The sequence below is a fragment of the Ochlerotatus camptorhynchus genome, unplaced genomic scaffold, assembly GCF_037179485.1.
Source record: "Ochlerotatus camptorhynchus isolate MF236.1 unplaced genomic scaffold, CSIRO-AGI_Acam_v1.1 ptg000250l, whole genome shotgun sequence".
In the NCBI taxonomy this organism is placed as follows: Eukaryota; Metazoa; Arthropoda; class Insecta; order Diptera; family Culicidae; genus Ochlerotatus; species Ochlerotatus camptorhynchus.
This window is the reverse complement of record NW_027040740.1, coordinates 1,510,466-1,526,654: the sequence shown is the minus strand read 5'-3', so window position 1 is coordinate 1,526,654 and position 16,189 is coordinate 1,510,466. Positions and strand designations below refer to the sequence as shown.

General features: G+C 37.9%; 1 protein-coding gene across 5 annotated transcripts in view; it reads left to right on the top strand.

Annotated features, from left to right (window-relative positions):
• The window catches only part of Vav (Vav guanine nucleotide exchange factor), a 62,801-nt gene that overhangs the window by 41,271 nt on the left and 5,341 nt on the right, over positions 1-16,189 (top strand). For all 5 annotated transcript variants that reach the window (XM_065226406.1, XM_065226407.1, XM_065226405.1 and 2 more), the window contains 2 exons: positions 10,286-10,462; positions 10,519-10,721. In XM_065226406.1, the coding sequence (XP_065082478.1) occupies positions 10,286-10,462; positions 10,519-10,721 (380 nt within the window). The remainder of the gene's footprint in view (positions 1-10,285; positions 10,463-10,518; positions 10,722-16,189) is intronic.

Genomic DNA, 16,189 nt, shown 5'->3' with positions numbered 1-16,189 from the left:
CTTACTTTTTTTAAGACAATAACTCACGAGGGAAATGTATGTAATATGGGTCTATTGTCCCCAAATTGGGTCTATTTATGGATGCAACTTCGTCCTATCTTGTTTGATCCTCAAAAAAACGCTCTTGGTAACGTTTTCTGATGTATTTTTTTTTATCACTATCACTGTTAACTTAATGCTCTTCATTCCTCAAAACATTTCTTAGAGAAAATTTTACGAAAACTACATTAAATCACTCAATTTAAAAATTAAAAATTAAAAATTTCGCTTATCGTCTTTTGACCGCAGAATATCTAAATCAGAACATTGTGATGTTCATTATACAGGTTTGGCAGAAAAAATCTCCCTTCCTGTTCGTTCCTTATCATCCAAATGCAAAACAACATTGTTGACGTTACTCTTATTGCTATATGCTGTCAAATGAATTTCATGGGCCATAGTTAGGAACATAGAAAAGAAATGTGTCCCTAAAGTTGGGTCCATGTTTTACTTGTGAAAACGTTGTTAAACAATTAAAATAAACATAAAATATTCAAACAGCAACTGTAAGTTTTACGTCTAGTGTGTATTATCAGGTAATTCCAATCAATAAATGCCATAATCAGGCCATTTGATGATCGTCAGTCAACCTTCCCATCTTAACCTTATAAGTCATGGCGGCTAAAAACTCCGAACATTGTGATATTCTCAACCAGTTTTATTACTTACGAGAGCTGAAAATGTATTGAAATGTTGTGATATAAATTGATTTGTGTGTGGTACACATTTATCAACCATCAGTGATCAATATTTTCCTTATTTTTTGTGTAATATTCCTTAATTAATTATTTATTTGCGTGATAGGCCGAATGAAAGGACTAGACCCACATTACATACCGTAACCCTATATCAGCAAAATACAGGAAAACAAGTGAGGCTTAGAATGTCAATTTAAATGCTTAAGGTTCAATTTACTTTGATGCATTTTTTAAAGGTTCAAAAGCAGTTTTTTTCGACGCATTGTTTTGGATTGCAAAAAGCTCGCATCATTTTGTGTAAAATATCAAAAGGAATCGAATAGTGCCAGCTTTTTGCAATCTGAAGTAGTGCGTCGGAAGGGACTGCTTTTGAGATTTTCCAAAAGGCATCAAAGTAAATTGAACCTTAAGTAAGGGAAACGTAGAAAATTTTACTGCAGTCTTTGTTTGACTGCCGAGTGCTAAAAAGGGATTTTCGTTGCGTTGTACACTGAAAACGGGACTAACTCAGAGATTGTGTCATTTTTACTCATTCTCATGAAGAAATGTTTAAAAGCGTATACTGAAAACGAACCTAACTCAGCTAGTGAGTCACTTTTACTCAGTTATGAGTAACTGTAACTGTTAGAAATTTCTAAAAGCGTAGGTCACTCAGATCATGAGAACCTACGCTATTAGAATTTTTTCCATTTAAAAAAAATGATTCACTCTCTGAAAAGATTAGTTTTTAGTGTAACTTTCCATATCGGCTAGGGAAAAGTGATTCAGATGCATAAAGCCTATTGGATTGTCAAGCTCAAATTCCATGTTTTAACTAGACAGCATTACCATAAAGCAGGTTTCTGTATTCAGTGAAGTTGGCCTCTTAGTTCACAATTCACTTACCATGCAGTGCTAGTGTCATTTGATCCAGAATGCTTACTTACAGTCTACATTCACAGAAAATTAATCTTATTCACTTTTACTCATTCGTATGGAGAAATTTCTAAAAGCGTAGGTTACTCATACGCTGAGTGACTTACGCTTATTTCGCCATACGAATGAGTGATAGTGACTCACTCTCTTAGTAAAATTTGTTTTCAGTGTAACAAAAAATCCCTTTTATTATAATACTTAGGTATGTGGATGATATCCTGAACACGTCTTTTAGCAACTTTAGATTCCGGTCATAATCTTAAGTATTGCGGTTTATCAACATTCGTAATGAAAGTGGGAATGAAAACAGAATTTGAATAAAAACTAATGCAGGACTCAAGGCTCTCCTGGTGTTGCCAGTCGAGCCAACGTAATGTGGGTGGGTAGTAATATTTATATGGCCAAGGCCAATATAAATTGCGTTGGAATATTTACCACTAACCACTTAGATTGAACTATCTTTTACTATTTGTAAATGTGTTTGGCAATTATATTTACGTCCACCATTGCGCTAAATTTTTGAGATACGACAGATGAGCAAACCAATGCCAACTAACGAATCGATTTTATTTTACTCTCAAAATTCCATGAAACTTCGGATAATTGTTCATAAAGGGCAATGAACCAAGTTTTTGCTGGAATTTTGCCATTTTGACACCTAATTTTTCAAAACGGCGTATTCGATATTTTCCAATTAATCATAGCACGACAACGGGTCATCTAATCGAAATGATGTCTGAGACAAAATTGTAGGAAACTAAAAAAAAAGAAAAAAAAAACACATTAATTCAAAAAAGAAAAAAAAAACAATCGAGTAAAAAAGTGCATTTTAAAATTTTTAAATCTATGTTTGTGAAAGCTTATAAAAAATGCCAACTTTTCTAACATTGGACACAATACTTGGTTGATTACCCCTAGCGATCAATTATGCGTAGTTTCATGGAATTCTGAGAGATAAAATCAGAAATTATAATTTTCGCTATTTGGTGTGGATTCGCTCAGATGCAGAGGGACCGCTTAGGGGAAGCATAAACCATGTTCGGCTTACTATCATTAAACATTTCAGATAGACAAGGAGTGATGAGTTTATACAGAGGGAATGTTCTTCTGAGGTCTGGTATTTTTCTCAATTTCATAGATATCAGGTTTCCCTGGAAAAAAAAAACTGCAAATACCGAAGAAAGAAATACGAATCGGAACAATAGACACAGACCTACGCGACGAATTAAGGACTACGATTGGAAACTCGGAACATGGAACTGCAAATCACTCGGTTTCGCGGGTTGTGATAGGTTAATCTATGACGAACTTCAACCACGCAACTTCGAAGCACGTCGTAGCACTGCAAGAAGTTTGTTGGGCGGGACAACAGCTATGGAAAAGTGGGCATCGAGCGTCTACTTTCTCCCAGACCTATGGCACCACCAACGAGCTGGGCACCGGTATTGTACTGCTGGATAAGATGCGCCAACGCGTGATTGGTTGGCAGCTGATCAACGCGAGGATGTGCAAGCTGAGGAATAAGGGCCGTTATACACTGCGACGCCTATTCGTTGCGGGACGTCAAAATCGTAGGACGGGAGGTAATGTACACACCGACCAGCGGTCCAAACAGCCTGCATGGCCGTGTCGAACGACAACGGCCAGCGTGAACTTTGGCCTCCCGTGGTATGGTAGTCCGCAGTACCTTTTCCTCCGCAAGGATATCCACAAAGCCCACTGGAGGTCACCTGACCTACACACAGAAAACCAGATCGCTCAAGTTCTAATCAACAGAAAATTATTCTCCGACATTATCAACGTCCGCACTTATCGCACTACTTCGTTGCAGTGCATGCGCTCAAAACTCTCGGCGGTACATAACAAATGGCGAAGAATTGGATTGCTACAACTTCCGCGCGATCACACTGCTGAGCGCCGCCTACAAGGTACTCTCCACATTTCTATGCTACCGCCTAGCACCATTTGCAAGAGACTTCTTGGGGCAATACCAGGTGGTATTATTAATATTCATAAATGCCCGCACTACCATGGATTCTGCAGAAATGCCGCGAATACAACGTACCCACACATCATTTATTCATCGATTTAAAATCAGCATACGACACAATCGTACGGCGTACGGAATCTCGTGAATCTCGAAGAGGATTACGGTAAGGTGATGAACTTTCGTGTCCGCTATTTACCATCGCGTTCGAAGGTGTGATAAGAAGCACTGGAATAGACACGAGTGGCACAATCTTCAGGAAGTCCATCGAGCTTCTTGGATTCGCCGATGACTTCTACATCATAGCACGGAACGGAAAACGGCGGAAACGTACATCAGACGTTATTTATTCAGACCTATCCGCAGCATTCGACAAGTTGAACCATTCTATTGCGATTGCTAAACTCTGCAGGCTCGGTGTATGCGGTAATCTTCTGAGTTAGTTTCGATCATATCTTACCGGTCGGCAACTAAAGGTTGCCATAAAGGGTGATACGGTCAAAATTTGGTCAATATCAACTTGACGTATTTCTTTCAATTTTGCATTTAAAAAACCTGAACACCCCTCATTTTGAAGGTGTGTGTGTGTAGAATGTTGCTCCTATTTTGATTTTGGAATTCACTTTTCAGTTTTCAAAATGCCGTCCAAGCAAGAAGAGCAGCGTATCAAAATTTTGCTCGCGCATCGCGAAAATCCAAACTACTCGCACGCAAAGTTGGCAAAATCGCTAAAAGTTGCCAAATCAACCGTTACAAATGTAATTAAAGTGTTTGGGGAACGTTTGTCGACAGCCAGGAAGTCTGGATCGGGGGGAAATCGAAAACCGGAAGCCGCTGAGACGACAAAGAGAGTTGCCGGTAGTTTCAAGCGAAACCCTAACCTCTCTCTCCGAGATGCCGCAAATAAGCTGGGTGTATTGTCTACAACCGTGCATCGAGCCAAAAAACGAGCCGGACTATCGACAAAGCGCGATCCCGGAGGCTGTACACGACGATGATGACGAAGTTTGACTGCGTGGTAATGGACGACGAAACCTACGTCAAAGCGACTACAAGCAGCTTCCGGGACAGGAGTTTTATACGGCAAAAGGAAGGGGAAAGGTAGCAGATGTTTTCAAGCACATGAAACTGTCAAAGTTCGCCAAAAATATCTGGTTTGGCAAGCCATCTGTACCTGTGGCTTGAAAAGCAGCATTTTCATAGCTTCCGGGACTGTCAACCAAGAAATTTACGTGAAAGAGTGTTTGAATAAACGTCTGCTGCCTTTCCTGAAGAAACACGGTTGTTCCGTACTGTTTTGGCCGGATTTGGCATCTTGCCATTACGGTAAAAAGGCCATGGAGTGGTACGCCGCCAACAACGTGCAGGTGGTTCCCAAGGACAAGAACCCTCCCAACACGCCAGAGTTCCGCCCAATTGAGAAATACTGGGCTATTGTCAAGCGGAACCTAAAGAAGACCAAAAAAACTGCTAAGGGCGAGCAGCAGTTCAAGGCAAACTGGCTTTCTGCGGCGAAGAAGGTGGACAAGGTGGCTGTACAAAATCTGATGGCAGGGGTCAAGCGTAAGGCCCGGCAATTCGGATTTGGAAAAGCGGAAGCCTAACTGAATATTTTTCCTGAATTTTATACTAATTGAACTTGAAAAAGAAATTTAATTTGATTTTTTAAATAAACGATTTCACCGATTTACACGCGTTTTCCCTTGACCAAATTTTGACCGTATCACCCTTTAGGAGATTGTAAATTAGCTAGCTTTTTCGCCACATCAGGTATACCTCAGGGAAGCCACATGGGACCGTTAATTTTTATACTGTACTTCAACGACGTGCATCTGGTCATCGAAGCTCCTCGGTTATCATTTGCAGATGACCTCAAAATCTTCCTACGAATCTGCTCCATTGCTGACTGTCACTTTCTTCAACGTCAGCTGAATGTATTCGTTAGTTGGTGCAGGTTAAACAGAATGGCAGTAAACCCAGCCAAATGCTCCGCTATTACGTTCTCATGAAAACAACAACCGATAATATTTAGCTATGACCTGCTTGGCTCGACAATCGAACGCGTGAATCAGGTGAAAGACTTGGGTGTGATCCTGGATTCGCAGCTTTCATTCAAGCAACACATTGAATATGTTGTCGATAAGGCGTCAAGAACTTTAGGGTTCATTTTCAGGATAGCTAAAAACTTCACTGATATCTACTGTCTAAAATCTCTCTATTGTTCGCTTATTCGATCGACGCTTGTTCAGCGGTTTGGAACCCAAACTACAACAACGGTGCCGAGAGAATTGAATTTGTTCAACGTCGCTTTCTTCGATTTGCGTTGCGTAGATTGCCTTGGAATGATCTGTTACGATTACCCAGTTACGAAAGCAGTTGTCAACTTATCGACCTAGAATTTCTCCGGACTAGAAGAGACTCAAGCAGAGCCCTAACCGTGGCCGATATCCTGCAAGGAAGGGCAGATTGAGAAGCTATCCTGAGGCAAATTGACCTGAATGTTCAACCCCGACCGCTTCGTAATAACCTTATGCTAAGACTGCCTCTACGTCGCATACGGTGCGATTTGCGGACTGCAGAGAACATTCAACAGAGTTGCATCTGTTTTCGACTTTCATCTCTCCCGTGCTACGCTTCTTCGAAAGTTTTCTTCTGTTTTTCGCCGGCAGTAGTAACTGACTATAAGATATATGTGTTTTAATGTTTTGACCATGCTCGAATGTATTTTTTTACTATAGTTGATAAGGTTAACATCATTGAGGCTTCATCCAGCCTGTTGATGTAAAACAACAATAAACAATAAACAGACTGAAGACTGAAGCCAGGCGGATTGGTGTTGCCATCAACACATTAAAGACGAAATACATGAAAGGCAGACGTTCTAGGGCAGACAATGTTAGCCTCCCACTCCGAGTATAGACTGACAGTAACGAAATTAAGGTGGTCGACAAATTCTTCTATTTGGGGTCACTGGTGTCTGCAAAAAATGATACCAGCAGAGGAATTCAAAGACACATTATGACAAAGAATCGTGCCTACTTTGGACTGCGGAGGACGCTCCAGTCGAATAAAATTCGCCCTCGCATGAAGTCCTCTACAGTCACGAGACCTGGTCTATGCTCTTGGAATTCTAACACACCATTGGAGTTTTCAAACGGATGGAGTTGTGGACTCATCTACACTAATTGCACCAGCTGCTGGGAGAACCATCCAACGTTCACACTGCAAAAAAAAAATAGGCGCTGCGGTGGCCTGGAAACGCCGTAAGAACCAGACGACGACCTAGTGAAAATGGTTCTCGAAAGCGACAACAAGAAAAAGAGGCGCGCAGTGGTCAAGGTGGATCGACCAAGGCGACTTGCGAACCCTTCGCAAATTACGAGGCTGGTGACGTGTGGTCATGGATCGAGTAGAGTGGAGGACAGCAAAGGACATCAAAGCCTTAGCCTCATTGGTATGGTAAGTAAGGTACTCTCATAAATATCTGCAAAAAAACACTGGAGTCGGTTTACCTATTTTACATATCGTGGCTATCATTTTGTTATGGGCAACTTACAGCTTTTTGTTTCAAATAACTAGTAGTTTTACAGTTATAAAGACTAAAATGTCTTAAACCGCAATTGTATTGATGGAAAACCGTAAAACTAGCACTAAAGAAAAATGCATTTGAGCCTACCCAAGAGAGGACCCGGATACGACAACCCTTGTGAGTATCGCACAAGCTGACGAGTGCAAACAGCAAATCCAGTAGATGTATAGACCTGGGAGTTGGACCCTAGATTCGCCCACCTAGCGGAACCAATAAAATTTGTATGGATATTTTGCTAATCATTCAAACCCTTTATGGAATAAATAGTTGGGTTATCTGTCGTTTAGGGTATTTTTTTATTTGGGCAAGCACTGAACAATTACAAATATATATTTTTTTTTTTTTTTTTTTTTTTTTATTGGTATCAAGCTGGAGCTGCGTGACAGCTTAATTTTCAAGACTTGACCCATTTGAATAAATTTTGCTTCTATCTTTGACAATACAGCAGAAGGACTAGCCTATGTTGGCCGCTTGAACACTGGATTCCGTATGTATTGTTTCAAGATAGTTATAGAAAAAATGCTGTGACGTGTGCGCGTAGATACATCCGCGTAGTAAACCGATTGAATAAGTAAATCCGTTTCGAACGAAATATCTAAATTATGTAAGTTACGAAAACCGCGCGAATTCCGAAAGCCGTGCGAGACAACCGAAGCGAGAAAAAAAAGGCTTATTATCATTTAAAGAGTGCCACCAAAATAAATGTGATAGCCTATGTTGGCAAGTTGATTAATTTTGGTTTCCTCCTTAGATATTCTACTTATTTACTACTGAGCTTTGTATCAAATTAGTTAATTTAAAGAACGTATCAATCATTTCAAGATTTCGCGACCGCACCGAACAAATTCTATAAGCTCAAAAGCGTTTGACAAGCTCTACCGAATTGCGTATCACTTCTGCGTAAGCTCCGTAGACGTAGGCGCGTTGAATCCGACAGTCGGCAAAGGTTTAACCTGTACCAACACCGCTTAAGGAACGACCTCGAGTCAGTGAAACCGTTTATAGTTAAACATCTAAATTACGTAAGATACGAAAATCGCGCAAATTGTGAACGCCACGCGAAACAACCGTAGAGAAAAAAAAACAACTTATTATCACTTAAAGAGTGCCACCAAAATAAATGTGATAGCCTATGTTGGCAAGTTGATAAATTTTGGTTTCCTCCCTAAATATTCTACTTATTTTACTGTTGAGCTTTGTTTCAATTTAGTTATTTTACCGCACGTATCAATCATTTCAAGATTTCGCGACCGTACCGAACAAATTCTATACTACCGAAGCTCAAAAAAAAAAAAACTTTTGGTGAGCTCTACCGCATTGCAAATCACTTCTGCGTAAGCTCCGTAGACGTAGGCGCGTTGATTCCGAAAGCCGCGAAAAGTTAAACATGCATCAATACCACATAAGGAAAGATCGATTTTACGTATGGTTTAGTTCATAGATTAACATTGATTGCTGTTTACAAATGTAAGTACTTGAACACTAAGAAATAAGTTAACTCAAATGCTTTAATCGCATATATAAGAGATTTCGCGTATTGAGAGAATTATATAGTAATCGAGTACAACAAACTCAGGGGAATACAATACCTCCAAAAGTTTAAAAGCTAATAACTGTCACATAACTCTACTTTTACTTTTTTCCTAAACTATTCCTTTCCTTGTTAATCTGCTAAATGCTATTGGTCTGCCTGCGTTTTCTTTTTTTAAATTCAATACTAAATAAGAAGATTTATTCTACAACTATAAAGGTTAGTTGCCTCCCTAAGCGGACCACCCGCATCCTAATTCTTTTGTTAATCTACTTAATGTCATTAAACTTTCTGAAGTTTATTATTTAAATTCATTTGATGGTTATGATATCTCATTAGTCTAAATTAATAAATTATTAAAAGCTCTAAGTCACCTAATCAATCATAACCCATGCTTTATTAAGTACCTGCACTTGTGCTTGTAATCTAAAATTAAACGTGTTTCAAGTACTTTTGATTTTGACCTATACCTATTTATTATATCTTAGTTCGACCCAGGTGACACCCTCAAGTGACTAAAATGCTTCATTTTGAAGTTAGTTTCCTAGCTGATTTTAAATTATATAGGGTATATGCTCCAACTACGCTCACACGTTTCCACTATGTCGTCCCACAAAATTACGTATGGATATATCACAATAGAAGCACGCAACAGTGGAAATCCCGAGCCATAGTTCAAACATTTATCCCAAATCAAAATGAAGCACATATAAGATTAGTTACAATACCATGTACAAAAATGATGTTTAACATTGTTCCCTGAGTAATACTTCAATGAAAACAACAATGAAAGCTTGTCACGCAAATAGAAGGAGCACCGTTGGGCACTTTCTGAAATATTTCAATAGTATAATTCCCTTGCAAACCCAAATAAATCTATCTGCGTAAAAATAAATAAAATAAGAGTGATTTGCGGCAAAACCCGCCAGTATCACACCCAACGTCAGTGCCTATACGTAAGCGTACCACGACGCGGCTCTCAATAAAAGGAGTAACAAGTGTGATACTATCACTGCTGGACTAGATCTTTTGTTCTCTCATGCAGTGGTTTATCAGAGAGGGGAAGCTCAGTAATCCTCATTGCCTGCCCATGGCGCCATTCTATCGCGGCATGAGCCAGCAACGTCGGCCACAAACCCACCGTCTCCAACACTCCACTAGCATGAAATTAAGCCCGCCCACCAACAGCAAGGTGCAAAAACTAGCCAAGGGGAGGGAAATATATTTTGTTTTTGTACCGATATTATGAATTAAATCAAATCCAAAAAATATGTACGATTCTATTCCGATATTCTCGTTTACGTTCGAAGCGTATTTTCCATATAAAAAACTTTTTTGTGTATGCAAAATACTGTTCGAACGAAAACGAGAATATAGGTGAATAACTCGATTTTTCTATAAGTCACCAGTTTTTTAAATGTCCATTTGCAAAAAGTTAACAGTATTTCAATCCTTAAATGATTTAATAGCATCTTGGTAAACTTCGTATTATTAAACTACCAACATTTTTTTTTTTGTATTTGTAGGAAAGTATTTTAGATTTAAACCTTCCAAACGGCAACAATCTCGAACAGTATGGGAGGCTATTGTTAGATGGTGATTTGAATATAAAAGCACATGAAGATCAGAAAACTAAACATAGGTACTCCTTCGTATTTGAGAAGGTTATGATATTAGTGAAAAATTCGAATACAAAAATCGGAGTAAGTTGATACCGTTGTCAGTCGCTTGATGTAATCTAAAATATGACTTATTTCAGGAGGGACAATATGTGTTTCGAGAAGCACACAATCTACAAGACTACCGTGTTGAGATCTGCCACTCCAGGCGTACTTTAGGCCGCGACGGCAGATTAAAATATTCCTTACTTTTAGCGAGAAAAACGCAATCTACAGCATTTACGTTATACATGAAAACGGAAGAAGAACGGGATAAATGGAAACGCGCCTTCGACATTGCCATGTGAGTAGTCGGTTGTCTATAGAGATTGCTAAAGTGTGATTGTGTCAGTGATTTGTTTTCATCAGGAAAATTTTCCGCTATGAAGTTGAAGTGGTGAGCGTACGATAAACGTCAGCAATCTCTATATCTTTCTATTTTTTTCTAATAGCGAATTCGTTTATTATCGGGGTTAACACCAGTTCCAACCCAGTGCGAAACCGAACTTTTTGTCAGTGTGAACCTCAACCTGAGCTAGGTTTTAAAAACAAACGAGCAAATTGACGTTTGTCAGAAAACCAGCAGATCCAATCTTGATACCCGATCCAGGTTGGAACTGAATAATAAACGAATTCGCTATAAAATAATATAATACACTCAAAAACGTCAATGCTATATGAAAATATATAGATTGTTTACGTCACTAATTTTTAATTTTTATATTTTTTTTTTCCTATCGAATTAACGTTACATACCTAATATTTACGAACATTTTTTTTTTCTTCGGGCACTTCCACAGTTCATTGAGAGTTGTCCAATGCTATATTCAGATTAGGGAGCAGGGATGGATCTACCTCAGAGTAGGAAAAGAGAAAAGTAAAATTCCAACTTCACTTAGTATTCAAACCATGCGCTTTTCTCCGTTTTGCCTCGACTTTCCTCTTTAAATCTGAGGACGGCTGTTCGGATGGCCGCTTCAATGTGCAACCGCATTTTGTTCCCATTTGATTATTTGGTTTTTATCGCAATGTTTCAGCAAGCGTCGCGGGACTAATTGGTTAGGTACTGTCTTTGAATCCCAAAATTTGCGGTTTGATTCCCAATTGTAACCTTTGTTTATTTTGATACTTTACGCTTCTCATTTAAAGAGCATTGAGGAAAGTAAGTTTTATCTAAGCGCACCACTCTTTCTCCGTTTCGTTTTGTATGCAGCTGGGTGTTTTTTTTCGGTGCGAGTCACGCGATAGTCTGTTTTTCGATAGAAACTCATTGTTGCGGTGTTTGTTCATTATTTGAAGCAGAGCGTAAAATTATTGACTGCTTAGACTGAGTGTGAAAAGCAAACCCCACACGTATCAATAGATTGACGCGAAGGGGAATTATTGACATTAATATTAATGATGTGAATACAGAAATATTGTCAATACCGATGTATTGACGTCAATATTGAATGTATTGACAATACGATTATTGCAATCGTGTACGGTCCACAAAAGCACTACGCTATTCAATCCATTGCTCTGTGCAGACCGTTTGTTCCAAAATGGAGCGGTTCCATATCATTAAAGCAACGAGTAATTTTCATCTTTTTTGATTTGCATGAAACCTTGCATACAAGTTTTTGGGGAAGAAAAACGCCGTTTTGCATACTTGGTTCGCCATTTTGAATCTAGCCTTACTTATGAGAAGGGCCTATGAAAAATGCACATGATATCTTCATAAAATTGTATCTCGGAAACGGTTTGTCCGATTGGTTTGGTGTCTTGGGCGAAGTTTTAGACAATTGTTGGTGTTATATGGAGAAAATATGCACGGTAAAAAAAAAGTTTGGTATTTGTGTTTTGAACTAAAATATAAATTTTCCCTTTAAAGTGACATGTCAATAATTTTTTTATTATCCTTATGTTATAGCTGACTGAAAATGCTATCTAGTGCACAGTAAGTTGTTCTGGAGAAAAATTGGTTACGATGAAAAAAAATGTTTTTTAAAAAAATACAATTTTCAAAAAAGCTATTAAGAAAAATCAAAAAAGTTTGTCACCCTTATTTTATGAAAGTACATCAAATTTGCAAACAAAAAGTACTTGATAACATTTTTCTAAGATGCACCGTTTAGAAGATATTACTGATTTAATATTGTTTTTTTTTTGATAACTTAATAAGTTTTGGCCCTTTTCGGATGTACTCCGTGTTTTTTCAGTTTCAAAAGTATTTTTTTCGGAAAGATTGGAAAATTTTGAGTTAAAATGACACTGACAGCTTAAAGATTTGAGTGAAATTCTCTGCCTTAAAAGTATTTTGAAAAACAAGTTACAAAATCCCACTATCAGGAACAATGATTTCTTCAAGTGATTTTTGGTGCGTTGTGCTGAAAATGTGCATTCAACTCTTGCATATCGCCTAACAGTTTAATCCATTTAAACTGGATGTGTTTATACTGTGCATATTTTCTCTCTATTGCCGAACATCGCCACAGACATCAAACCGATGAGACAACTCGATTTCGAGATACACCTTTTTGAGAACTGCAAATGTAAGCTCCTCAATTAGCAAGATTCAAAAGAGCGAATTAAGCTTATTTTTCAGGGATGGTGATTGTGCGCAATAAAAAATAACATTATATGTTGGATATCATCAGTTTATTTTTATTCCTGTATTTTTATAAAATTATTGTTTACACAACTTTCTTAACAATATTGAATATTTTGGCATCATTGTCAGGACAGTTTGAATAAAGCTTTGCCTTTATTGTATTTTCTGATAGAGGAAGAAATGAGTGGAATTTTAGAGTTCCTTGAATTGTTTTTGCATTATTATATTGATTATTTAGCTGCAAAGACATATTTTCGTATTCTTCTGTAGTAGAATAACAAAATGATAACTTTGTAAGTTCTTCTTCTTTTCGTTTGTTTGCCCAATTAAACAACTCTCTTGCAGTCTTTATCGGGTGTTCGCGTTCACCAGTTCTTTTGTTTCATTACTCAAAGCTTTTCCAGAGCTTGAACCTTGAGATGAATCAAATACATTATCTCTTTCCTTTCTTGCATCTGATGCCATATTTCTACTGGTTTTAAATTCGTCTACAATTTTTTGTACTGACCATGATTTTGGCAACAATGATAAAATTGATAGTTTTTCTTGCCTTGTGGCTGAATTTAAAAATTTAATTTTCATATTTTCTATGACTTCATCAAACTCGTTTGCTTTTTCTGTTTTAGCGTCTAATTTAAAAAGATTTCTTCGTACACCTTCGACGATTTCAGCGCACTTTTTTTCAGGATAGTGAACATTTTTAACCTTACCTAAATCTATAGGCGAAACACGAATAGCTGCTATTCCTCGGTTGAATATTTCGACGTCTACAGGCATCGTGAAGTCTTCATTTGATTTAATTGTGCTTAGCGTTGACTCTGATGGTATCGTGACCAAACTTTCAACAGTTGGCATCCTTGAGCCGCCGGCTACGCTTTGTTCCTCGTTTTGGGTGAGGTGAGCTCTTGAATCAATATGTAGACGGCAAGACGAACAAACACGAAAATCCTTGGTGTTCAGTGTGGATACCTTGGAAAATCCAATTGATTTTAGTTTTTGGATGATACCATCCGTGAGATATCGCAGCTCTTTCGAACACTGAATGTCTTTGAATGGGCGAATACATCTTATTTTAATCATTTTGTAATCTGTAACATAGAAAATATTTTCCAATTGTTAGTTTTGTACGAAAATATCACAAAACATATAATTAAAATGTGTATTTAAAACTTACCTTTGCACCAAAACGTGTTACACTTTCCTTTACAATTATTATGTTATCAAACAACACTGGATCTCGTTCAAAAACACAGGATTATGAGCTGAAATTACTATAATCACTATGCTACTAGCAACCTTTCTGCATTTACTGTTTGGTTTTCCCTAGTAGATACTGGATGAATTCAGAACCGAGTCAGACATTATTATACAGCTCACGGGTAGAAAGTTTGGAGAGTTGGAGCCAGGTAGATTTGCTGGCGTAGGTATATTGTTATTGAAGAAGATTGTAAATTGTATATACCTGGAATGAATAAAGAGTGCGGCGGTTGTTGATTGAGGTATCAGTCGGCAGCCCTCTAGTTTGATGGAAGGTGACTACTGCGTTCTTTTTATTTATTATTAAGGAACGGTCAACGACGGATCAACCTCGTTATGGCCAGCGTGGCCATGGTGGACTAGTTCCAACAAAGACCATGTTTACAATCACCAACTGTACGTAGTACAGCTAACTGGTATCTGATTACCTGTATCTAATACTTGTTAGCACGTTTTCAGCACAACGCACCAAAAATCATTTGAAGAAATCATTGTTCCTGATAGTGGGATTTTGTAACTTGTTTTTCAAAATACTTTTAAGGCAGAGAATTTCACTCGAATCTTTAAGCTGTCAGTGTCATTTTAACTCAAAATTTTCCAATCTTTCCGAAAAAATACTTTTGAAACTGGAAAAACACGGAGTACATCCGAAAAGGGCCAAAACTTATTAAGTTATCAAAAAAAAAAACAATATTAAATCAGTAATATCTTCTAAACGGTGCATCTTAGAAAAATGTTACCGAAGTACTTTTTGTTTGCAAATTTGATGTACTTTCATAAAATTAGGGTGACAAACTTTTTTGACTTTTCTTAATAGCTTTTTTGAAAATTGTATTTTTTTAAAAAACAATTTTTTTCATTGTAACCTATTTATCTGCAGAACAACCTACTGTGCACTAGATAGCATTTTCTGTCAGCTATAACATAAGGATAATAAAAAAATTATTGACATGTCACTTTAAAGGGAAAATTTATATTTTAGTTCAAAACACAAATACCAAACTTTTTTTTTTACCGTGCATATTTTCTCCATATAACACCAACAATTGTCTAAAACTTCGCCCAAGACACCAAACCAATCGGACAAACCGTTTCCGAGATACAATTTTATGAAGATATCATGTGCATTTTTCATAGGCCCTTCTCATAAGTAAGGCCAGATTCATCTTCCCACATGGCTCGCCGAAAGCATCTATGGAAGAAATTGCGAGTTTTGCGAAATCGCTGGACAGGATCCCCCTCAGATGATCGCTACATATCGCATAGCTCAAATCAGTGAATTCGATGCTTCATTGTTTGCTATACAACCGTGAAACATTAATTTTCCATTGCCAAACGAGGAAGCGATTGAGGTCCATCCTGGTGGTGATGGATGTGACGTGCTCGGACGCCGAAAAGAACAGTGGAGAGGAAGCAGCCGCCAGTTTTCAAGTGCAAAAATGATGCGTATTACTACTAAAAGATCGGGATAGTGGACTATACCGAAAAGGAGCGAATAAAGGTCGAAGAGGAGGTCAAGCAGTGGGCGCAGCTGAAGGGAAAGAAAAAAAGGAAGCGAGGGAGTTGAAAGTGGAAGTTAAACTCAAGTCACCTCCAAGGAAGAGTAAGAAGAATTCATAAACAATGTCCGGCATTAATATTTTGTTGTACACCCATATTCTTGTTTTCGTTCGAACCGTATTTTCCATACAAAAAACTTTTTTTTTTGTATGGAAAATACGGTTCGAACGAAAACAAGAATACGGGTGGTAATTAAAAAAAAAACTATTCAATAACTCTCGGCTCCGGCGAGTCATTTTGGACATTTGAGTCTATCAAATAAAGTAATTGAAAAACAAAACCAAGGGTATTGACACGACGCCAGAGGAAGTGTGGACGAAATGAAAACCGAATCTTTCCTACATGTGGAATTTTGGCACAAC